The sequence below is a fragment of the Mercenaria mercenaria genome, chromosome 5, assembly GCF_021730395.1.
Source record: "Mercenaria mercenaria strain notata chromosome 5, MADL_Memer_1, whole genome shotgun sequence".
Classification (NCBI taxonomy): Eukaryota; Metazoa; Mollusca; class Bivalvia; order Venerida; family Veneridae; genus Mercenaria; species Mercenaria mercenaria.
This window is the reverse complement of record NC_069365.1, coordinates 15,370,088-15,397,531: the sequence shown is the minus strand read 5'-3', so window position 1 is coordinate 15,397,531 and position 27,444 is coordinate 15,370,088. Positions and strand designations below refer to the sequence as shown.

The 27,444-nt window shown below is 36.1% G+C and overlaps 1 protein-coding gene across 1 annotated transcript in view; it reads right to left on the bottom strand.

Annotated features, from left to right (window-relative positions):
* Positions 1-27,444, bottom strand: part of LOC123556528 (uncharacterized) — a 179,490-nt gene that overhangs the window by 49,350 nt on the left and 102,696 nt on the right. The window contains exons 20-24 of the mRNA XM_053544443.1: positions 22,223-22,274; positions 18,948-19,080; positions 9,647-9,761; positions 3,810-4,010; positions 627-775 (exon numbers count right to left, since the gene is read on the bottom strand). Coding sequence (XP_053400418.1) covers positions 627-775; positions 3,810-4,010; positions 9,647-9,761; positions 18,948-19,080; positions 22,223-22,274 — 650 coding nt within the window. The remainder of the gene's footprint in view (positions 1-626; positions 776-3,809; positions 4,011-9,646; positions 9,762-18,947; positions 19,081-22,222; positions 22,275-27,444) is intronic.

Below are 27,444 nucleotides of genomic sequence, written 5' to 3'. Positions count from 1 at the left end.
TACACAAGCGGAAGAGTACGGTAACTTAGCAGAACTTTACAATCATTTGATGTGACAAATTATCTTTTAAGGTGACCAATAGAAAATTAAAAGTAAAAAGAAGTTGTCCGAATGGCAAATGAGGAAAATGTAATATCTGTTTTTATACATCATTTGTGTTTTTTCCATTACATAAATTAAGATCTGCAAACACCATTTTACCTGGACAAAGACAACCATCATTTGTGATTTTTTCCATTATATAAATTACAATCTGCAAACATGATTTTAAGAAAAGAAAAGGAACATGTTTTTATTAAAATACTTATACCAGAGCTTAATTCAAGACATAATTAACTGATACAAATAACTGGCTTAGAATTTCGTCCCTTCATTTTGACATCCTTTAACATTATTCCTATGTGACGTTATTGACTATATTATCATTCCTGAAGATCTGCACAAGCAGTGAAACCGGTTAAGTTCTTCTATATTTGTTAGAACAGAATCTGAATAAACCGCACATGTAATCTAGGTGGATCGCCAAAAGTAGCCGAAGAAGTTGCCAATATTATGTTTTTATTTGTTGAAGAAGTTACCTGTCTAAAAAGTCTGACAAAAGGTCTTACTAACGCCCATGTAATTACCTGCAGCAGAATTGGTACGTTCCAAATACGATGGTCTATGTACTTTCCGACAACTTTTAGATGTTGTCGATAGTCCTTAGTCTTATCTCCTTGTCGTAAAATTATTCCCGTGTGGTTACATGTCTCATTCGTTTGATAAATTATTGAATCTGGAAACACACAATTCAAAATCATACAATTTTAATATACAACAAGAGCCATACATGTGATAAGTTCAGAATCCCAAAACTGGAGGTTTGCCATTTTTCAGCTGGAGTTGGGGTCTCAAAACTGGAGGTTTTTTATCGACATAAATTAAGCGCGCGGACACAAAACTTAAGAGACACAATCCAACATTTTAGGTCACACAATAACGTATAAGTCTACACCAGAAGAAACGATACTCATAACTCTTGATTTGAATTTTGACAGAGTTATGCCACTTTTTAACTTACATTTTTTTGTTAAAGTTTTATATAATGTCCAATATCTCTGTTACATTCAAAGCTATTGACTATTATGCCCCTTTTACTGGCAAAGCTTTAATTGCCCCTTTTACTGGCAAAGCTTTACTTCAGAGTCAATCACTGAGAAAAGTCGAGCATGCCGTCTTACAGAAGTTTCCTCTTGTTCTAACTTTCTTGACAGGTTGAATTTGTAGAAACAAAGTCTCAATTTAGGGGTGAAATGGTGGTGAACATGCATTAACATTATTCTACTCGAGGACTGAAAAAAAAAATGAAGCTCTAAATTGGTCTGAACATAACTCATAAATTATGTAAATCCCTTACCCCACCCACTTTCGTATAAAAATACTAATCATTAATGATTTTGACATGAAAAACAGAAAACAGAAATCCATCAACATGTATTTACCCTTACCAAAATAATGTATATTGATGTTATCAAATAAATGAGTGTGTTTGCATCCAAATTTCAATGAAATAAGTCCGATATTAGTAGCAAATTAATTTGGTAAACATTGGAAGAAAATGGCGTAACCTGCATAAGGGGAAATAACACTCATGTTCTAAAAATAGTAATGGGTTGGTTTTTCCAACAATTATTTATGTGATTTTATTACCAAACAAAACTTTTCTTTGAATAATCAAAAATTCATTTCAGCTGGGAATTATTTCTTATGACTGGGAGTTTTTTTGCTTCAAATTGGTAAAAAAATGGAGCCTAATTGGCATTGAGAATGGGCCGATATTCAGCCCCGTGAGACAGGTGGAAAAGGCCTTCCTTGTCTAATCCTTTATAAAAACAAACAATTAATCATGTTATCAAATTTCACCTGTGAAAAACAACTCTCCTCCAGCTACCTACAGGTGTGTCAAACATGTATAATACACAACAGTCGGTGACACTTTGATTTACTGTGTAAACATGTTTGGCACTCCTCGGTAGTTAATACTGATTTTTTTTTTTTTTTTTTGAAAAGCGGGAGAAATATGGTTTTGGTCGGGAGACGGGAGGCAAGGTGAAAAAATCGGGATTTTGATCCTCCCGCGCGGGAGATCACATGTATGCAAGAGCGCCGCCAAGCGGGGCAATATACGCCCGAAGGCTTACATCAAAGGATGGGAGCAAAATTTTAAGAACTTGACTGTTGAAGCCCCAAAGGACTGGAACAACAAAAGGAAAACTTCAAAAAACAAATCTAAGTCCACAAAAAAAAAATTCAAAGTCTACAAAAAAAATCCTTATCAGGTACAGGTATGTAAAAATACACCTTAAAATTGGAGGTACCATCCATGTTGTACGACAGAAAAGTGGTCTCGGTTTTTCCCTACGGCCAATAATAAAAAAGTTTCAAAATAAGCTATTTATAGTAACATAAAAGGGAAGTAATTCATAAAACAAATATTGTAAGTACAAAAAAAGAGATCTGCCAAATAAAAACAAGAGCACTGCAATGCAGAGCAATATACACAATGCAAAGTCGTATATGACCTTTGACCCTTAAGTGTGACCTTGACCTTGAAGCGAGTCATCCGGAACATGCGCTCTGCACATCGTTGCAATGTGGTGAACATTTCTGCCAAGTTTCTTTGAAATCCTTCCAGCAGTTCAAGAGTTACAGAGCGGACACGAAACAAACTGATATGACTTTTGACCCCTAAGTGTGACCTTGATCTTGAAGCGAGTCATCCGGAACATGCGCTCTGCACATCGTTGCAATGTGGTGAATATTTCTGCCAAGTTTCTTTGAAATCCTTCCAGCAGTTCAAGAGTTACAGAGCGGACACGAAACAAACTGATATGACGTTTGACCCCTAAGTGTGACCTTGACCTTGAAGCAAGTCATCCGGAACATGCGCTCTGCACGTCGTCTTGGTGTGGTGAACATTTGTGTCAAGTTTCTTTGAAATCCTTCAAGGGGTTCAAGAGTTACAGAGCGGACACGAAACAAACTGATATGACCTTTGACTCCTAAGTGTGACCTTGACCTTGAAGCGAGACATCCAGAACATGCGCTCTGCACGTCGTCTGCGTGTGGTGAACATTTGTGTCAAGTTTCCTTGAAATCCTTCAAGGGGTTCAAGAGTTACAGAGCGGACACGAAATTGCTAACAGACAGACGGACACCAGCGTCATAACATAATACGTCCCTTCGGGCGTATAATTATTCTATTTCCAATTTAGACACCTTAAAGTACCAAAGATATGTCTATAAACGAAGGTTTTGAAAAAATTTAACATGAAAATAATTCAAAGTATTACAACTTGACCTTGACCTTGGGTATAGTGGGCCCAGCCCCTGCAAATACTTTGTTTGTATGCTAGACAATGTTTATGTGAACTTACAGTAAGATATAAGCAACAGTAACAAAGATATGACAGGAAAACAAAGGTTGCCGAAAAAGTTTAACCTTAAAAATAACCCAAGTATAACATCTTTGTGACTTTGGGTATAAAGGGTCCAGCCCCTACACATACTTTGTTTGCATGCTGGACAATGTTAATATGAAGTTACAGTGAGATATTAGCAATAGTAACAAAGAAAAACAAAGGTTGCGGAAAAACTAAGAAAGCTCATGCCGATGCAGACGACGGGGCGAGTAGAATAGCACCCCTATTCTCCGAATAGTGGAGCTGAAAATCAGGCATGGATTTGTAATAGTTTCTACGGCAGCGCAGTAGTCTCAAAATTTTTCTGAATTCTCCTGACACGCCATAAACATCTCTGTAAATTCTCACCTCCAGTTACTGAGTATGCGTAGGACATACTACAACGTATGTTATCAGTGTCTACAGGTAGATCAGGCTCAATGCATGTGACAGTAAATTCAGACTCCATAGCCACTCCTGTTACTGGTGAAATTTGACAATCGACTTGAAATTCTTCGAAATATTGCCAAATGTGAGAAGCCATGCCTTCCCTCCCATCGTTAAGCGTAACTGAAAAAAAAGCAACCAGTAACAGTTTTTTAAAAACTTCATACTACTTCAATACCTGGCATTTCTCCGACTGTAAACATTTTACCTACATGTCCTTACTTTTTTTCCGGAAGCATTTACATATATATGGCACGTTTCTGTACACCAAAATATATGGATTAATTTTGTTTGCTTGAAATATTTTCATCAGTAGAAAAATTTTGCAATAATTTCACGTCTTGTGTAACCATGACAGAAACTGTAAAAGCTATGTCAAAAATGGAATATTGTTCATACTGTTTTACCCATTTGACCACAAAGCAGTCTGAAAGTGGTTTACTATGCTCAGATGTTCAATTTATCCCCACCACTTTTCGAATATAAAAAAGAAGAACGTGTAATGGAAACAAAATACTGGTATATTTACAATTAAACCTCACTATTGCTACAAAAGGAAATCCTTAAGTTAATATATGTGAAATATATTTTTGACAAACCCTTACAGAAGCAAGCCTCTGTGGCATACATGCTGCATATTTGCTGTGCATATGCCGCGAACACAGTAGTACGCCAGAGGAGTACATTTTACATACACCGCATGCCGCGTACTATTTCGAAGAGTATACAGCATGTACGCAGAAGGTCACTAGTACACTTCAAGCACGCAGCAGTCAGACTCTGAAAATTTAAGGAGTACACTGCATGTACGCAGGAGGGACTTGTACAAGAAAATAGTACACTGCATGTACACCGCAGATACTTTGAAATTTATGCAGTACACTTCATATACGCGGGAAAGACTTGTACAATTTCTTTTGGCATTTATACTTAGTTTTTTTTATAAGTTAAAAGTCTGAAGTACACTTCATATACGCGGGAGGGACTTGTTCATTTTCTTTTGGTGTTTATACTTAGAATTTTTTTAGGTAAAAGTCTAAAGTACACTTCATGCAGGAAGGATTCGTACATTTTTTTTTTGGAAGCAAGAACTTGATTTCCGAGTAACTTTTATCTTAATAGCATAGAATAGTTCAGATTATTCTGAACAATGAAAATTTGCCAAACTATTTGCAATGTTCATTTGTGAAGCTTACATCTAAGTGATTTCTGAGCTGCACCTTGCATGCAATGTAAAAATATATTCCTTTTCATTTTGAATTAATCCTGGAGCTTTCTAACTTGGATAATTAAAAAGCCTTATCTGAACTTCGTTGCATTACATTTTGTAATACATGAAATAATTACCAAGATAATGCCTCAACAGCGCCCGAATGAGAAGAATTAATAGCTCTCACTGTTATTTGAATACTCTTAAGCAAAACACAATTCTATCATGTTTTATAAAGGCTTTAATGCTCATAATGTTAACTCATTAATGTTAACATTTGTACATATAATCACACATTCTATTGTTTAATTTCTATAAAAACAAACGAACAACAAGAAATGTCACAGTAGATGACAAATGCCCCCGAATAAGTTATTGAGTAGAACAGGAATTTTTGTCAAATTCTGAATTTTGTTTGATTTAGAAAAGGCTGCACATGCACAGTAAAACCTGTTCACAGCAGTTTCGCCACAAGAGTACACAGCATGTACGCCACAAGAGTATACAGCATGTATGCAGCAGGAGTACATAGCATGTACGCCGCAGGGGTAGTACACCACAGGCTCATTTGCATGTGAAAAGTGTATGTGCCGCGTACATGCTGCGTACTATTTCTCCAGTGTACTTCCCGCGTACTAGATTCCTCCAGTGTACATCCTGTGTTACGTAGTCCACAGCATGTACGCAGCAAGTAGTACGCAGCAGAGCTCATTTGCATGTCAAAAGTGTACTACAAACGTACTATCTGTGTATGTGCGGTGTATATCTTGCATACTATTTAAAGCCCTTGATTTCAGTACACATCATGTATGCGTCAAATACGCTGTATGTACACAGCAAGAGTACGCGGCAGGCCTTTTTCTTCTGTAAGGGAATACATGACGTAAAAAAATTTAATTCCTTTTACGAAAATGTTAGACCAAGTATAAAACAGTAATTGTAATCTAGAATGCCTGTATGACTTTAAAAGGCTACTTAACGGAGACATATGATTTTTTATTATAGAGAACACGAGAAGAGTGGTATATCATATAGTCCTCAATAAGAAATGAAATTATGATAAAACAGGTATATTATATTACAAACAGTTTTAGGAAATTTGGTTTTAGCTACATCCCAGAAGAGTATGACTGGTTTAAGCAAGAAAGTGTATTTATAAATACAGACTACAACAAATGCACTATACATAAAACAGGTGTATCATCAATTATATGGTATATATAAATGCTGGTAGTATTTTTCCTTTGAAAGGCTTCATCATACGTTCAGTAACAGCATTTAAGTTTAGCATTGTAAAATGTTATATTTCTAAGCAGAAAGCGTATAAATACATGTAATATTTCCCTTGATGGAACATTTGTAAGTCAAAGATTGTATAAATACAGGTAACATTTCCCTTTATGGTGCATTTGTTAGTCGAATACGTATAAATACAGGTAATATTTTCCTTTATTGTACATAAGTACCTCACAAGTGTATGAATAAAGGTAAAAGTTCCCTTTAAGGTATTAATTGAGGGCTGAAGATGTAAAAATAAACTCTTTCCTTTTATGGTATATTTTAACCTTTACCCTGCTAAAATTTTATAATGGACTGGTCCATCATTCTTTTTGGACAGTATCATTTATTATTCAAATGGGTGTTCAATGAAAGGATGGTCTGCACTGATCGCAAAAGCAAAATCACTTGCCACCAGCAGGCTAAAGGTTAAGTCAAATTCTAATAAATAAAGAAAATGTTTCCAGTTATTTTACATTTGTAAGCAGAAAGTGTAACAAGAGGGCCATAATGGCCCTATACCGCTCACCTGGTTAAATGGTTGCTATGAAGATTTGGATTTAAGCTTGACCCGGGGGTATTGATTTGAACAAACTTGGTAGAGATCCACTAGGCAATGCTACACACCAAATATCTAAGCTCTAGGCCTTCTAGTTTATTTTTAAAACATTTTTTTGGAAGATTTTCCTATGTACAATCAAGTAACCCCTGGGGCGGGGCCAATTTGATGCCGGGGGTCATGATTTGAAAAAATTTTGTAGAGGTCCTCTAGGCAATGCTACATGTCAAATATCTAAGCTCTAGGCCTTCTGGTTTATTTTTAGAAATTTTTTGAAGATTTTCCGATGTACAATTAAGTTAACACTGGGGCGGGGTCAATTTTACCCCGGGGGTCATGATTTGAATATAGTTTGTAGAAGTCTACTAGGCAATGTTACATATCAAATATCTAAGATCTAGGCCATCTGGTTTATTTTTAGCAAATTTATGGAGATTTCCCTATGTACAATCAAGTAACCCCTGGGGCCGAGTCAATTTGACCCTGGGGGGGGGGGGGGGTCAAGATTTGAACAAATTTTGTAGAGATCCACTAGGCAATGCTACACACCAAATATCTAAGCTCTAGGCCTTCTAGTTTATTTTTAAAACATTTTTTTGGAAGATTTTCCTATGTACAATCAAGTAACCCCTGGGGCGGGGCCAATTTGATGCCGGGGGTCATGATTTGAAAAAATTTTGTAGAGGTCCTCTAGGCAATGCTACATGTCAAATATCTAAGCTCTAGGCCTTCTGGTTTATTTTTAGAAATTTTTTGAAGATTTTCCGATGTACAATTAAGTTAACACTGGGGCGGGGTCAATTTTACCCCGGGGGTCATGATTTGAATATAGTTTGTAGAAGTCTACTAGGCAATGTTACATATCAAATATCTAAGATCTAGGCCATCTGGTTTATTTTTAGCAAATTTATGGAGATTTCCCTATGTACAATCAAGTAACCCCTGGGGCCGAGTCAATTTGACCCTGGGGGGGGGGGGGGGGTCAAGATTTGAACAAATTTTGTAGAGATCCACTAGGCAATGCTACACACCAAATATCTAAGCTCTAGGCCTTCTAGTTTATTTTTAAAACATTTTTTTGGAAGATTTTCCTATGTACAATCAAGTAACCCCTGGGGCGGGGCCAATTTGATGCCGGGGGTCATGATTGAACAAATTTTGTAGAGGTCCTCTAGGCAATGCTGCATGTCAAATATCTAAGCTCTAGGCCTTCTGGTTTATTTTTAGAAATTTTTTGAAGATTTTCCGATGTACAATTAAGTTACCACTGGGGCGGGGTCAATTTTACCCCGGGGGTCATAATTTGAATAAAGTTTGTAGAAGTCTACTAGGCAATGTTACATATCAAATATCTAAGATCTAGGCCATCTGGTTTATTTTTAGCAAATTTATGGAGATTTCCCTATGTACAATCAAGTAACCCCTGGGGCCGAGTCAGTTTGACCCTGGGGGGGGGGTGTCAAGATTTGAACAAATTTTGTAGAGGTTCACTAGACAATGCTACCTGTCAAATATCTAAGCTCTAGACCTTCTGGTTTATTTTTAGAAAATTTTGAAGATTTTTCTATGTACAATCAAGTAACCCCATGGGGCGGGGTCAATTTGATGATTTCATGATTTGAATAAATTTTGTAGAAGTCTACTAGGCAATGTTACAAGTCAAATATCTAAGACCTAGGCCTTCTGGTTTATTTTTAGAAATTTTTTGAAGATTTTCCTATGTAAAATCAAGTGACTCTGGGGCGGGGACAATTTTGACCCCGGGGGTCATGATTTGAATAAATTTTGTAGAGGTCCACTAGGCAATGCTACATGTCAAATATCTAAGCCTTAGGCCTTCTGGTTTATTTTTAGAAAAATTTTGAAGATTTTCCTATGTAAAATCAAGTGACCCCTGGGGCGGGGTCATGGTTTGAACAAATTTTGTAGAGGTTCACTAGGCAATGCTACATGTCAAATATCTAAGCTCTAGGCCTTCTGGTTTATTTTTAAAAAAAATTTGAAGATTTTCCTATAGAAATCCATGTAAAATCAAGTGACCCCTGGGGCGGGGTCAATCTTGACCCCGGGGTCATGATTTGAACAACTTTAGTAGAGGTCCACTAGGCAATGCTACATGTCAAATACCTAAGCTCTAGGGCTTCTGGTTTTTGAGAAGAAGATTTTTTAAGATTTTCCTATGTAAAATCATATGACCCCTCGGGCGGGGTCAATTTTGACCCCAGGGTCAGGATTTGAACAAACTTGGTAGAGGTCCACTAGGCAATGCTTCACACCAAATATCTAAGCTCTAGGGTTTCTGGTTTTTGAGAAGAAGATTTTCAGTTTTTCCTTTCGGTTGCCATGGCAACCAGAGTTCTGCATGGAATTCAATTCTTTGAACAATTTTTGTAGAGCTTCACCCAAGGAACATTCCTGTGAAGTTTGGATGAAATTGGCCTAGCTGTTTATGAGGAGATGTCATTTAAAGTAAAAGTTTACGGACGGCGGACGGTGAGTGATCACAATAGCTCAACCGGAGCCTCAGGTGAGCTAAAAATGGAGATCAAACCTTCGATACCTTAGTTAACTCGACGGTAAAAAGACGTATACAAATTATCACAAAAGGTATAAATACCCTTTACGAAGATTGCAAGATGTATGCAGTTAGATTTATCGGTGTAAAATATGATATCTGTAAGCAGAAAATGTACAATCTCAGGCAATATTTACCCTTTACAACGACTGCAAGATGCGTCCAGCTTTGTTTGTCATTGTAAGGTATCACAGTATAGTATCCTGTAGACTCGGTGAGGAATGTCACAAAGTTGACGCAATGCACACACTCCTGAAAATATGTTCACTTGTACTTTGCAACTAGATGCAGATTTGAAAATATGAACAATTATTATATAAACTTTATGTAATTTAAAAGTTAAAGTTTATTAATCTTACAATGCATAAGGCTTAAAAACAGTACTTAAAAACATAGTATAAGTGTCTATTACAGCTAAAACACTGGATGATATTTTTTTTCTTTAAAAATCAACTGTTACTGCATGCCATTTAATTACAAATATATTTGTTTGTTTGTTTTGGGTTTAATGCCGTTTTTCAACAGTATTTCAGTTATATAACGGCGGGCAGTTGACCTAACCAGTGTTCCTGGATTCTGTACCAGTACAAACCTGTTCTCCACAAGTAACTGCCAACTTCCCCACATGAATCAGAGGTGGAGGACGAATGATTTCAGACACAATGTCTTTGATCAAATCGTCACAGAGAATATACACCTCAACCAGGACTCAAACTTACAACTCCGCAATCCGTAGATCTGTGCTCTTCCTACTGAGCCAAGTGGGCGGGCTGATTACGAATATAGCTCTACATACACAATCAATTTGTATATCTAGATAAATTACACGTATTTGACGAATATTTTTCTAGATTAGAAGTAAATATCTAATGGCAAAATATTTTTGTAAAATGGAACATGATATCGTTCAAAGATTGAAAATCTGGTGTATAAATTGTAATGATGAAAGAAGCATTGTTTTTTTTTAAGTTTAAGTGATGTGTTTTACTGATGGATTCATATAAGTAAACAGTTGGTAAATAACAAGATGAAAAGATTAGTTATGTTGAAAACAAGAGTGTTATCATAGAGAGAAAAATGTGCGATGCGCTAATAAAAGTTGTGGGTACCGGTATTTATTTTCAAAAGAACTGGACGTAATATACTAAAAAGATTTATTTTCATCCAAATTCTGTTCTTGAATAACTCCATCATCATCAAAGGATTGTTCTTTATTACATGTTTTTAAATGTATTATCAAAATATTAAGAGTGATATATAGCAAATATATTTTTTCACTAGTTAGAACATATGAGTAAATTTAGTCAAAACATGAAATAATAAAAATTATTTTGCCTAAAAATAATTACATTTATTTTTTCCCGAAATTAATAGCTATCTCGTTGCTAGGTGTGTCAGCTATAAACTATCGTCGTAGTCAAGTAATCCAGTTTTCTAGTTCCTTGTCTAAACATAACAGATTAATGATAAACGCCTATTCGTCAGGGAACCACTCGAGCGTTATATTAAATCGAGAGCACGTGCAATCTTCTCAGTTGAACTAAAAGTGTATTGGCTAGCGCTTCAGATCGATGTTAAATTGAATAGCCATGCCACGTGGTCGATGCACAGCCCGCAAGAAAGGTAGAGGCCAGCCAGCCTGCCGAGATGATTATGAAGGGAAGGAAATGAAAGGCGAACTAGACGGCAGATTTGCCAGAAATTCCAGGCATCAGACAAATGCCGGTAGGTTTGTTATTGATTTCGAACAAATTTTGAAGGAGTCGCAATTAATTCTGCAGTTTGGTAATGACAGTTCTTACATCAGTAAATAGTTATTCACAGTGAATGTCTTCCCGTTAACATCTATACACCGATTATGAATTAATTGTGTATTGTATTTACTGTAAACTTAATACGGGTTGTGGCGACCCTATTTCTCATAATTTTACAGATTCGAACCAAAGCAATAATGTTGCTAGTTCAGTCAACTGTCATAATAGTTTCTTGATTCCGACAGGCAGTGGTACTTTCAATACACGAGATTCACATAGTGCATTTCTGTTTTATTATTTGTAAGGTGCTGGCAAAGTAAGTAGTAACATCGGTGACGTCACATTTCATAAGACAATGACACTGTTGTGCTCATTTACTTCCCGCAATTTAAATAGCAAATTTTCGGAGTGTTTTATGTTAACGTTCCCTGTATGGGACCGTCAAATAGTTTAGTATTGCAAGGGTATATGATACGGGTTTAGATCGGATGGGTTATGGAAACCAGAAAGATTGTAAAGAAAAAATATTTATACAAGGACGCAACTGTAAGATATTTAAGTAGGTTTTCTTAAACACTATTAATTACGACCCTCACTTTGCGATAAGTTTTACATGACCAGGAGAATCTGTCGGCATGCAAACGCAGGCATAAGCACAAACAGGTATTTTTCGTGGTAGACATTAATTTCTTAAAATGTTGGATCAGGTTAGGTCATTTAACTCTTTCGATATCATAAACAAATATCATTAACAAATTCACTGGTTCAATATTAGACTTAGATGCACTTACATTTTCTTCCGATTGGTTTCGGTAATGATCTTCAAATACACAGCACAGGAACATGTGCATCCATAGAATCGAAAATTTAAGATCCACAGTATTTAACCCAAAATAAATAAAGATGTTGAATTAGCTAGGTTGTATAATACAGGTATAATATACATGTCAGGTGGATAATTTAGGCCCTTCCTTTGATAAATATGTTTTCGCAACATTATCTGAATACTTTTTTATTCAATCTCTTTTCAGCATAGTTTGTCAAGTATAGAGGAATAATTTTCTAACGCTGGAAAACAAAATATGATTGAAATTTAACTAAACACACCGACGTACATATATATCGCTACATTAATTCATACAATGCACATTGTCTTGGCTTAATATATGTCACTGTCAATTTTGAACTAAATTCTTGTGTGCCTCATGTATTTTTCATGCAAATCATGTAGAGTTGTCATCACGGATTACAAAGAGTACCATTACTTTGTGGTGCATCTTTGAAATAGAGTGAGGCATGTTGTTGATAAATTTTATGTAACTCGTCCACTGTTATTTTAGGCTAAATGCTCGCAAACGTTGTACAAAAAAAAAAAATTTGAGTTCCCTTACAGAAGCAAGCCTCTGTGGCGTACATGCTGCGTATTTGCTGTGTATATGCCGCGAACACAGTAGTACGTCAGAGGAGTACATTTTACATACACCGCATGCCGCGTACATGCCGCGTACTATTTCGACGAGTACACAGCATGTACGCAGGAGGTCACTAGTACACTTCAAGTACGCAGCACAGACTCTGAAAATTTAAGGAGTACACTGCATGTACGCAGGAGGGACTTATACAAGAAAATAGTACACTGCATGTACACCGCAGATACTTTGAAATTTGTGCAGTACACTTCATATACGCGGAAAAGACTTGTACAATTTCTTTTGGCATTTATACTTAGTTTTTTTTTTATAAGTTAAAGTCTGAAGTAAACTTCATACACGCGGGAGGGACTTGTTCATTTTCTTTTGGTGTTTATACTTTGAATTTTTTAGGTAAAAGTCTGAAGTACACTTCATGCAGGAAGGATTTGTACATTTTTTTTTTTTTTTTTTTGGAAGCAAGAACTTGATTTCCGAGTAACTTTTATCTTAATAGCATAGAATAGTTCAGATTACCGGTATTCTGAACAATATTTATTTATTTATTTTGTTGGGTTTATTGTCGCACCGACACAATTTTAGGTCATATGGCGACTTTCCAGCTTTAATGGTGGAGGAAGACCCCAGGTGCCCCTCGGTGCACAATTTCATCACGAGTGGGCACCTGGGTAGAACCACCGACCTTCCGTAAGCCAGCTGGATGGCTTCCTCACGTGAAGAATTCTACGCCCCAAATGAGGTTTCGAACCCACATCGATGAGGGGCAAATGGTTTGAAGTCAACGACTCTAACCATTCGGCCACGGAGGCCCCTGGTATTCTGAACAATGAAAATTTGCCAAACTATTTGCAATGTTCATTTGTGAAGCTTACATCTTAGTTATTTCTGAGCTGCACCTTGCATGCAGTGTAAAAATATATTCTTTTTCATTTTGAATTAATCCTGGAGCTTTCTAACTTGGATAATTGAAAAGCCTTATTTGAACTTCGTTGCATTACATTTTGTAATACATGAAATAATTACCAAGATAATGCCTCAACAGCGCCCGAATGAGAAGAATTAATAGCTCTCACTGTTATTTGAATACTCTTAAGCAAAACACCATTCTATCATGTTTTATAAAGGCTTTAATGCTCATTATGTTAACTCATTAAGGCCTCACCAAATTAAAAAGTTGTTCATCGGATTTGCCGCTCTTATATTTTCAGAACATTTTTGGCTAATTGCGCTCGCCCCATTGGAAAAAATCAATCCAAAATTTTTTGGTGCGCTACTTTTTACGGACGTAAAAGTGTATAAATGCTTATATAATTCCAGTCCTAGATTGTTCTCAGATGGATTTTAATCAAAATAAATACATACTACGCACACATCGTCTATAATAAATCATAACACTTATATTTAGTTGCATTAAAGTTGTTTCCCCTTGATGCAGTTACGCCATTTTCTTCAAATGTTTACCAAATTACATGCTACAAAATTGATTTATTTCATTGAAAAGTAGATGAAGAAAAGCATACTAATTTATTTGATAACATCAATCTACATTATTTTGGTAAGGGTAAATACTTATTGATGCATGTGACTTGTCACTTATCTTTTTTCTGTTTTTTTCTGTCCAAATGATCAGCATTTGCATATGAAAGTTGGTGGGGTAAGGACTTTACATTATCAGAGCAGTTTCGCCACAAGAGTACACAGCATGTATGCAGCAGGAGTACACAGCATGTACGCCGCAGGACTCGGGCCAGGAGTACACAGCATGTACGCCGCAGGACTCGGGCCAGGAGTACACAGCATGTACGCCGCAGGGGTAGTACACCGCAGGCTCATTTGCATGTGAAAAGTGTATGTGCTGCGTACATGCTGCGTACTATTTCCCGCATACTAAATTCCTCCAGCGTACATCCTGTGTACTATGTAGTCCACAGCATGTACGCAGCAAGTAGTACGCGGCAGAGCTCATTTGCATGTCAAAAGTGTACTACAAACGTACTATCGGTGTATGTGCGGTGTATATCCTGCGTACTATTTAAAGCCCTTGATTTCAGTACACATCATGTACGCATCATATACGCTGTATGTACACAGCAAGAGTACGCAACAGGCCTTTTTCTTCTGTAAGGGTTGTCTATTGTGAAAATAAGTTCAAACGTTTTTAAACAGTATTAGTTGGGCAGTTTGTTCTTTGTTTGGTGTTCAGGATTGTTTATTGTTGCACTACTACGTTTGTTTATTTTGTGAAGAAATTTTGTTCCGTTGAAGCTCAACTTTCCGTACATTAAATTTGAAACGATTTTTACGTTTCCCGAAACACATTGTTACTTGAATTTTCCGAAGAAACGGGGTCAGAATCAATTTAGAGGCTGAAAAACAATAGATATTTTGTTATTTTCCATACAGAACCGGAGTCAAATAAAATAGGTGATTAAAAAAAATATATATATCACGGAAACTTTGTTAATTCATGTTGCGGCCTCAAAATGTTTTACACCATTCTAAACTTTTAAAACTTTAAAGAGAAATCAAATTGAATTTATACATGTATATGTGGCTATAGCTTTCCTATGATATTTTTATTAGCTGTCATTAATTCTTGATAGTATTTAGTTAGAGCTGTTCGTATTTATTTCTAAGGGCTCAGTTAACATGACATTTTAAAATGGCGTGACATTGCAAATAACAATAGATATAACTGTTTTGCAGTTGGTTTCCCATTATATAGTGTCACGTTTTGTTTGGTGTTAGAAGCTAACTAATATAAGATTAGGTCATCATAGTTGTAAATATGTAGCGTTAAGATATACTGCCAATTTTTAGCCGAATCCAATATCACAGATCGTATTAATGGTTCTTAAAATTTTGGAAGTCATCATACTGTATTACAACACTCTTGACTGTTCATAATCGAGGATGATTTTATCATCGGGGTATGTATGTAATGAGCAAAACTTCAGAGCTGGTTATCATGGGATTTGGTTGAAACCTGTAACAAACTACCAGTCGTTTGTTACGTTATGTATGAATGAAAATTTTTGTTTGTCTTAATTTTTCTCCTGTTCCAGTAAGTGAATTCTCTTCGAATAGCTCATGTAGCACTATATCATGTTAACGAAATTCTGTAGTTTTTTTACCTCAGCCCGGAACCGGGATTTCATAAATCAGTGTTGGTACACATTCCCTATTTCACATTTATATAAATTATTAAAGTCGGATTTTTAATATTTAAGTAAAATTTCTTTGACAAACCAAGCCGATATTATTTATTGAAGACAGATAATGTTAACGTCATTATGTATTAGATTTACAAAATAAGGTTGAAATTGTGTTTTCGCGTAAGACATATTTCATGCTGTATAGTGCAATCTATTTATAGAACGATTACGTATTTATAAGTAGAAAGCGATAGCGAAACATTATTGGAAAAGTCGATTATGTTTTTACTGGATATTCAGGGTCTACTTCATAGTAAAACATGGTTTTCTTTTAATATATGATTCGACAGAAGTACAACTACTTTGGCATAGAACCGATTTTGATTTTCTCTATAATAAGTTAATAACTTTAACACATTATTGATAAATATATCGACCGAGTTCCGCAGTAGATCTATTCATTTATAAATAATGTACAATTGCACGACAAATTTTAAGGATGTGTGACCCATTCGCTATCTTCGGTATTTTACCGCAGTATTATAACAAATTAATAGTGCAGACATGCCTTGATGTATAAATCTCACACGGTAACTTAAACGATAAAATGTTTGATAATTATGATTTTCTTCATTAAAACGTTGAAATACAGAAAACATTTTGTATAAAACATTTCAGTATGCACTTAACTTCTTCCATTGACAAGCTTCTTGAGTTCAACGATGCATGAGAACCATAACAAGCAAATGATAATACAATGTATAAACATGCAGTCATTTTAATTTGTATCAAGTTGATCTATACTATGTTTAAATTGGTACCGTAGTGTATTGGATTGTGTTGTCATACCCGACCCGATCGAGGCCTGGTAAACTCATTGAAAAGTTAACCAAAATGCAGTAACAACATATGCTTGCGGATAAAAGGGATAATGGTCTTTCTGGATATTGATGTATAGCCTTGAAGGGGTACATATCAACATGGTTGGAATTGTATTTTAATTGGATTACATTAGGACATAAATCTTAAGATAAAATGTGTATCCAAACAAATATATTTTAGGAAAGCATTTAAGTTAGTTATTTCTTTCAAAGATAGAACTACAGGTAGATTATCATCATGATGATGAACAAATGATCTGAATCACTCAAGACAATAATCCTTCTGCTCCTTGTTTCATACATTGGCAAAACATGATCACGTGATGTTGGCGGGATTTGCTCTACTTGTCTTTCAAATTGCCTATCCAATTATGTTCTAGTTATATGGATGAACCAGTTTGGTTTTAAAGAACAATTATAATTGTTGTAAAGCTGAGATAGTATTTTTTAGAATTTAAGAAATCGTTGCCCAGAATTTTTGGGGGATAAATTTTGGCAAATTTATTGTGGCCTGGAAAAATTCTGTCTACCGTGGGGGCGATCGGGCGTGCTTTGGGACGTTTTGATGGTACGGATGTTACGGTGTATATTAAAGGTATTGCTCTAGTGCCTTGGCAATATCTGACTAGCCTTGCTTAAATGTGTCATAGCCTTGCTGATGTCATAGCCTTGCTCATCATATAGTATTTGCCTCGCTTAGAATTACAGTACGTTGCCTTGCTCCATTGGTCCGCTAAATGTTCCTCATTACTTTGCAGGTAACATCGAGTTATGGGGAATATTTAATTTACTGTGGTGTACTGTAGCCTTGCTCTTTATAGTATCTGCCTTGCTTAGAGGTACAGTACGTTGCCTTGCTCCGTTGGTCCGCTAAATATTGTGGTGTACTGTAGCCTTGCTCGCTGCTTAGAATTACAGTGCGTTGCCTTGCTCAGTTGGTCCGCTAAATATCGTTGTGTACTGTAGCCTTGCCTGTTGCTTAGAACATCTGGTTTCGTCCCGGTCGACTGGTTTTTCAAATAGCTTTCATTGGAGTGGCCATACTCTGCCAAAATATTGATAATAACTTTTATATTGAAAGGAATATTTAATAGGTAGAATTAGCACTGTTTACAGTATCTTACGCGCTGGTAATCGAAATATGTGATTGTATTCATATCTGAAATGTACAAATAAACATGTAAAATGTGAATGTTACGTTGTCTTCTGGTTATAATTTCGGGTAATAAAATAAAAAGAAGTTTGCTTTACATGCAAGATAAAAATATCCTTCAGTCATGTACACCATATCTTACATTTTCACTCATGGGTATGCCACTCGTGAAAATATTGCATCTGAATACTGCATCTGGTCTTCACTCGTGAAAGATATTTAAGTCTTGTACAGAAACAAACATAATTATATTCTCTATTTATGCCATGCTAACGCAAGCTTTTCAACAGCAATATAGTGGGTTGCAATGTGTTTCACACACTATGCCAATAACAGCATGATATATACTTACCGGTATAAACCCTCGGAAAAGCACATAACTTTGAACACAACAAATCAGTTTTCTCAATTATATCGGTCACCATGGTCCAGTGGTTAAGGTGTCTGCCTCAGGATCGTGAGGTCGAAGGTTCGAGCCCCATGGGGAGCGTTCGTTCAGGGGATGTTTGTCATGGGATTCGTTCCGAAAAGGCCAGCTCATGAGCCGTGAGCTAGTTAAATGAATGGTAACCAAATTCTATCCGCCTGGCGCCTGGCATAGTAGAAGGAGTTGGGAGGTAATTGGTATGCACAATAAAGGTATCTTATAAGCCAAATTGGCTGGCCCTTTCAATTGGGGTGACACTATAATAAACGAGATCTTTACCTTTACCTTATATCATTAATTTTAGTAAATTCTGCTCCTCACAAAACATTCAGTGACTCAGTGGTTAAGGTCAGCGACACTGAACACCCGCTTCTCTATGCTGTAGATTCAAAACCTCATAAAGGGTGAAGAATTCATTTAGGTGAGGAAGCCATCCAACTGACTTGCGAAAAATGGTTGTCGTAACCAAATACGTGCCTAAAACAATGCTCAGAGGGACATCTGTGGTCTTCATCCGCCAAAAAGCTGGAAAGTTAGCCTACTAAAGTACCGATATGGCTTTCAAACCACCAATCTCAAAATTATTTTCTGAAACAAAAGCATGTGTAAAAACAAACACAATAGCACAGGAAACGAACCCGTATATCTTCACTAAAACACTCTCTGATTGACCACTGGTACGAAGATACCTCATTTTCACAGCCGTCACAGTTTGCCACGAACTTCAGATCAGAGAATGTAGTCATATATTGTCCACAGCTAGGTTTGCAACTAAAATAACAAGAAATTGCTTAACAACGATTCCCTGCTTAAGTTTTTGAATGCAGCATTGGATAACAATATTCGAAACATGTAAGAGTTTTGGGCCTAGCTCTTGAACGCAACAAACTGAATTAAACATAAACATTTTAGACGTATATAAAAATAAATCGATGTGGACAAGGTGGCGTAACATTGACCTTTGGCTACGGACCTTTGTCTTCCACATGATTCCTGCTCTACAGGTACATTTGAACATGTTTGTTTGTTTGTTCAACAGTTTTTCAGTCATGGAATGGCGTGCAGTTATTCTAACCAGTGTTCCTGGATTCTATACCAGTATACAAACCTGTTCCCCACAAGTAACAGCCAACTTCCCCACATGAATCAGAGGTGGAGAGGATGAATGATTTCAGACACAATGTCTTTTATCAAATCGTCACGGAGAACATATGCCCCACCCGAGGATAGAACTCATGACCCCACAATCCGTAGACCGTAGAAGTGTTATCTTGATCTCTGAACTATGGGTCTGGGTAATATTTCTACTAAGTAATATCAAAAATACACTACGGATGCCAGACCACGTACAAATCTGTAATCTTAGTGTAATCTTGACCTTGGAGTTGTGGGACTTGTGTGTTACATTATATCATTACTGGCAACCAAATAATATAGGATCTCTTGATTGACAGATTTATGGACCACACCAAAAACAGACCACATAACTTGGTGGCTTACAAATAAGGCCATTGAGCTTTAGGTTTGGTCTTGAGGGTGACCTGTTCTCTCGTAGAGAACTTTTTCATAAGTTACATTAAAATCCCTTCATTCATGGATGAGATATGAAATGGGGCATTTGAACTCCCAAGTGTGACCATAACCTTAAGAACACAGGTCATAAGTGAGAGACATTGACTTGTTACAGGGAACAGCCGTGCAGGGTTATATAAAATCCCTTCGAATAATAAGAAAGTTATGGATAGATCAAAAAACTAAAATCTGTCAACCTTTGCTCTGGGCCATGACATTTCGGGTGAAAATTGTCTTAACTGGCAACATATTTTTCAAGTGATATCAAAGTCACTTATTGGATGACAGAGTAATGGACAGGACACAAAACAAGACCTTTAAACTTTAGACCAACACCAACTGAACGAAATTCTTTATAATGGAATTTCACTAATACTGGTACAATGGGGTAGGGGTATTGCAAAGTTCAACAAGAGCTCACAGAACATGAAATGCCCCCCTTGATGCATTCAGTAATTGCGCAAGAAACAGAAATTATTTGGTCACTGTGAACTGGACTTTTCATGTACTGACCTCAAGTCAATAATTATGGGTAGTGACCTTCGTATGAAATGTGATCTTAGACCAAAGCATTTTCTAGTTATTTGGCAAAAAAGGTTGTACTGTTCTGGGTCAATGACCTTTGACCTACTTATATCAAAATCTATAGGGGTCTTCTGCTGGTCATGACCAATTTCCCTATCTAGTCTTGTGATTCTAGGCCTAAGCGTTTCTAAATCATCGTCAGGAAACCATCTAACTGTTCCAGGTCAATGTTGGCCTTGACCTTGAACCTACTGACCTCAAAATCAATAGGGGTAATCTGCTGGTCATGATCAACCTCCCTATCAACTTTCATGATCTTAGGCCCAGTTTAACTGTTTCGGGACTCTGTGACCTTGAACTCTGACCTTAATGACCTCAATATCAATAGGGGTCATCTGCTGGTCATGACCAACCTCATTATCAACTTTCATGAGCGGAGGCCCAAGCTGTCCTAAGCTATTGTCGGGAAAGTTTAACTGTTCCAGGTCAATGCTGACCTTGACCTTAAATCTACCGACTTCAAAATCAATAGAGGTCATCTGCTGGTCATGATCAACGTCCCTATCAACTTTCATGATCCTAGGCCCAAGTGTCTTTAGATATCACACTGTTTCGGGACACTGTGACCTTGACCTTAATGACCTCAATATCAATAGGGGTCATCTGCTGGTCATGACCAACCTCATTATCAACTTTCATGAGCCTAGGCCCAAGCTGTCCTAAGCTATTGTTGGGGAACAGTTTAACTGTTCCAGGTCAATGCTGACCTTGACCTTAAATCTACTGACTTCTAAATCAATAGAGTCATCTGCTGTATGATTAACTTCCCTATCAACTTTCATGATCTTAGGCCCAAGTGAAACGGATTGGTCTATGGACCGACCAACATACCAACCAACCGACATCTGCAAAACAATATACCTCACCTTCTTCGAAGGTGGGTATAATAACTCATGAACAGACTGGATGAAATTTCACCGAGTCTACTAATATTTTGCTTGGTTGGGTTCTATATCTACAAGGGATCTTCTTATAGTTTTATGTTTGTCAGGTCACAGGTGCTTGAAGCTTTATCAATAAGCATATATATTTTATTAAACACCTGTGGTCAGGTAAGCGAAATTGTAAATAAAGTGTAAAGCAAAGTAAAATATACATGTTTATCAAAAGAAGGAGTTTGCTATTTTTGGTTGCGGGTTTATCCCACTACCAAAGTTAAGTGTATTTCTGACAATCATATAGCATCTTTATTTGATTCCAAATTACATCCAAAGGATGTTCATGTGCTTCACAAAGTAGTCCTATTCATGAACAATGCGGATGAATTATCAATGATCAAGCAGTACTTATTCAACCTCTGTCCATTCACACTGACCATTTAGATTATACTGGATCTATCAAAGATAAGGTATTCCAGGCCATGTTACATTACTGACTTTCAGCTGTCAATTTAGATAAGTTCATGTAAGGTCAGGCAGAGTTAATCTTAGACATTAGGCACATTTGTATTTGATTCTTATACATGTAAATTTATAGATTGGCATTTAAACAGAAAATAAATCTAGCAGAACCCGCAACCATCAGACATCTCAAGGCTTTGATTCTTATAGTCTATCCTTCTTTGTAAAATGCTTTAATCAACAGCTTCTGTAGCATGCTTGCTGCACAACAGGTTACATGGGATAACTTGTGTACTTGCAACCCTATTTCAAGGTAAACATACCATTATTAAACATAGCAATGGCAAAATTACGCATATAATTTTACCAAACTGTCGAATATTGGACCTTTCTGAAATATGTCAGTATCGTATTACCTAATATTTATTCCCAGTGTGCCATTTTCAAATGGATCCAAATCACAGGTTTCTGAAAGAAAAACAACAAACAAAATATTTAAAGTATACAGTGCAAGCACAACAAAAGCACCCCTATGCGGACCATAAAATGCTCGAAATAATTCTTATTATTTTATTAAGAAATAATAATGTTTATTTTGGCGTATCAAGCTTGGTGTGTATCCAAGGTTACCAATCTAAGTTTGGTATTTGGATACACTCGGCTTTTTCCGTACCAGTGATCATTAGTGTGTGACCACTGGTCATTCAATTGTCGGCACGTGTACAACCAACAGAAAATGTAATGGTTTCAAAATATATCTGCCAACATCGTAATTTTGCTTCAAGTATAATGTTCAGCTTGGTCTGGCATTTGTACAAAACGCTTTAAATTACCGTGAAACTGGATACTGGAGGCGGAAACGAGGATTTCAAAGGTAATTTCAACCTCGCAAATTTGGTTTGTTCTTACTCGTAAAATTTCATTTGAGGTTCTGAAAATGGAATGGCACCAAGAAATAACATCGTTAAGATTATCGAAGCTGTATAAAACATACATTTGGTGTAAAAGTTCAGTGTGACTGTTCGGTAAACTTTGGAAATTGATGATGAACGTCGTTTCGTATTTTTCAGGGGACTTATTTTCTCGGGGGTCGTAAGCAATTTATTACATTGGTGACACATTCATTCAGTAGAGTTATTCTACATGCAACAATTTAGACAAAATGCACACTCTTAAATGTAAATGTCCGTGCCCGAGAAAGTGTGCCAAGTTGTCGTTCAAGTCGAGTTGTCCGAATATGTCTATCCGAAAACGTGCATGTCAGATACACACGCGAAGTCTCGTTGGTAAATGCCTGTTGGAAAAATGTCGATTATTGTTCTTAGGAGTGATAGGCATGGGTTATATCATTAGATAAGTATGTTATTATTTATCTAAAGTAAATGTAGTATCGATTAAAAGTTGTTTTGGCTCAACAATTGTTGTTCACTGCAGTGTATTACAAAAACCACAGCCAAATAACTCGCACACGCTTGTTATATACAAGCCAAGATATAACCTAAATATTTTAACATGGTTTAAATTTAATACACTAACTCACACTGGCCATAGCTTTATCAGATCAAGTGGTTCCAACGTTGTTTGAATGGTGAATTTTACGCCGATCAGATGGAGAAATATGGCCGATACTACAAATTTCCGGTATTGTAAGTATGATTTAAAGGAATTTCTACCCATTAAATAACGAATCAAATGAAAACGATGGGTGCACCTGGAGCGCAAATGTGTCTATGTTTTAGAACATGTGTCCATTTAGCTGAGATTTGTGCCGCTTATTCAAACACTTCTGTACAGTCCGGCGGGGGAAGGAGATTTTTGACAGTTTTTGACAATATCACCTCAAATATAGTGTTTATCGGCAGCAAGTAACTGTTTAAACCCTTTTTATGTAAAGGGCTACCTCTTAAAACAAAGCGTGTGTATTTTCATAGAATTATTCAGAGTTGTTTTTGAAAAATCGGCCGAAAACCTGATGCAACGCCGTTTCGAGTGGGTCGCTATGCAACGCAATCAAGTGGATACCGTTCTGTGTCTTACTTGCGAAGTATTATCCGTCTTAAAAAACAGACATTAAAGGCTAACAATGAATAAATTTAGAGAGTTTTATATCATTATAATGATCCCGCCATTTCTAAATATATTGTACTTTTACATTTTTATGCTCGCTTAACATTTAACATATTTTTGCGGACACTGTCAAAAAACATCTGCACAAAAACATAAAGCAAGGATGAACATCGAACAAGATCATTTAGTAAATAATAGTTACAGTTTGTAAAAACAAGAACCAGTTCAAGGATATTTATCTCATCCACGAATGGTACTGAACAGCATGCCAAAAGCGGGTTGACTCTTTAAATCAGTATAGTAACAGTTGGTTACTTTTTAGTCCCTTAAAACCAATACAATGCGATTTCATTACTGATTTGCTGTGCATTTAAGCCGTTCATACAAACTAAATAAAGTTTGGTCCATGATAAAGTATTGATCAGTTGTTTGTACACATTTTCATTCATATTCCTGGTGTAGCCTTCATTTATTTTCAGAGAGATAAATCACAGAGACCGTTAAAATTGGCCAGGGAAAAAGACAAAATTTTATTTGTTCTCCATAAAACAGAAACGAAGTAATAAACCTCTATGGTCGCCTTTCAAAAATGAAAATACAAATGAAATACAGACACCAGTGAAAGAAAATAAACGGACTAGCAATAATACTAAGAGAGACGTGTCACAGTTGTACTATTTAACTGTCTGTAACTAAAGAAGAAAATCGATGTTTGCCAAGGCGTACTTATTCGATTTGATAAGAGTTAGAAATATTGTAAAATAATGTATCTTTTGCTTCAGAAAGTTGTCTCAGGACAGCCTTGTCGCTCGCAATGTCATTATCTAAAAAATCTGTCTCTTCCTTTGTTAATTCTTCAAACATTTCATCAGATAAAACACTTTCTTCTAATTCCTTATTGTGAACAGGGCTTTTTTTCTTGATAAGTTGGAGTTAGCAGAATTTTCGTTTTTTGTGTGTGTGTGTGTTTTTTTTTATTCACTTTGAGCACATAGAGAAAACGCTTTTAATCGTTTGCTTGGTGACACGTCTCTCTTAGAATTGCTGGTCTGTTTTTTTTTATTGGTGTTTGTGTTTCATTTGTATTTTCATTTTTGAACGGCGACCATAGAGTTTTATTACGTCGTTTCTGTTTTATGGATGACAAAAAAAAAATCTTGTCTTTTCCCTGGCCAATTTTAACTGTCTCTGTGATTTATCTCTCTGAAAATAAATGAACGTTTCACCAGGAATATGAATGAATATATGTACAAACAACTGATCAATACTTTTATCATGGACCAAATTTTATTTATTTTGTATGAACAGCTTAACTGCACAACAGTAATAAAATCGCAATGTATTGGTTTTAAAGGACTAAAATTTACCAACTGTAACTATACTGATTTTAAAGAGTCAATCCGCTTTTGGTATGCTGTTCAGTACCATTCGCGGAGGAGATAAATATCAGTGAAATGGTTCTTGTTTTAACGAACTAATGCTATTATTTACTTTATGATATTGTTCGGGGTTCATCCTTGCTTTATGTTTTTGTGTTGATGTTTCTTGACAATGTCCACAAAAATATGTTAAATGTTAAGCGAGCATAAAAATGTAAAAGTACAATATATTAGAAATGGCGGGATTATTATAATGATATAAAACTCGCTAAATTTATTCATTGTTATGCCTTAATGTCTGTTTTTAAGACGGATAAGACTTCGCAAGTAAGACACAGAACGGTATCCACTTGATTGCGTTGCATAGCGACCCACTCGAAACGGCGTTGCATTAGGTTTTCGGCCGATTTTTCAGAAACAACTCTGAATGAATCTACGAAAATACACACGCTTTGTTTTAAGATGTAGCCCTTTACATAAAAAGTGTTTTAACAGTTACTTGTTCCCGATAAACACAATATTTGAGGCGATATTGTCAAAAACTGTAAAAAATCTCCTTCCCCCGCCGGACTGTACAGAAGTGTTTGAATAAACGGCACAAATCTCAGCTAAATGGACACATGTTCTAAAACATAGACACATTTGCGCTCCAGGTGCACCCATCGTTTTCATTTGATCCGTTATTTAACGGGTAGAAATTCCTTTAAATTATACTTACAATACCGGAAATTTGTAGTATCGGCCATATTTCTCCACCTGATTGGCGTAAAATTCACCATTCAAACAACGTTGGAACCACTTGATCTGATAAAGCTATGGCCAGTGTGTAACTTAACAGTGTAATTGCCAGGCAAGTATGGATTTAAATTTCATTTAAGTAATTGTTAGTGGTATACTCTTTCTCGAGGCAGAAAGAATGTTAATATGGATATACAGTGTATTAATTCTGATATACAGTATATTAAAGTAACAAACTGTTGTGATTGTTGATATAAATGTCGCCAATCACAGTTCTCTGCCTAAGGTCAGAAGGTACAACAAATGTCAACATTGAAGTTTCTAATTTAACTGTAAGGCATTTTAATTTATTAGACATCCTGCATATCCTAGGCCTTTAGTAAAATCCATGTGATAGAGAATTTAACGGCTTATACTAATATAATTTCACATGAGCCACATCATGCAAAAGGGGACATTATAGTATTTTGATGACACTTCTACATTATTGCATACTTGATAAGTACATGCATTTCTTTACATAAAATAGGAATTTCAGATGTCAACTTAAATCATATAGGGGAGATCGAGATTGTAATGACTACTAGCACAAGTCATCAATAGATCGCAATATCTTAAGGAATATAGAATGCGATGATGCTTTGATCGCTATTTGTTCCGTGACATAAACATGGAGGAGCAAGCATTTTGAAGGAGTGTTCAATTAAAAGTTTTTGAAAAGATTAGAGAAGATATATATATAAAAAAAAAAAAAGGTTGAACGAAGTACTTGTCTGAAATGAGGCACCATAATATTACATGAATTCGCTCAAATTTAAAAAGGCGACCGCCATGTTGAAACGTCCAAGTGACGTCATTTATATAAAACAACATCAATTATATTAGGGGCCTTTTTAGCTTGACACAGCTCATATAATTTAATTTTGTATGTGTTAATTTAATGCTGTAGATAAATTTTATTTGAAGTCAGGAATTGTACACTTAAATCATTGTAATCGGTCTTTAGGAAATAGGGATGGTAGTTGCCTACACGCAGTAATTATGTCTGCATTAATAGATATTTAGCATGATACTTGTTTCTTATGTTTCTTTGGTAGATATTTTAGAGCTACAGTGCATATAATATTATGACTGCCAAGTTGGATGGCATGGTTTTAAACTTTAACGAAGTAGCTGCCCAGGTCAATTTTCATATTTATCAATAAAAGCAGGAAGAAGCTGAAATGTTTTTCACAGTGAAGCTTGAAAAGACTTTCCAAATTGTTTGCCATGTTACAAATTAGCTTAATATACATGTAGCTGCAATTCATGTAAACGGGATAATAAAGTATTAACAAATTTGCTTACTGAGGAAACAAACTCTTCATGACTGCACATAAAAACACTGGAAATGGGTTGCACTTGATTGGACAGAAAAGTGGGATAACATTAATTATGGTTGCATATATTCCAGC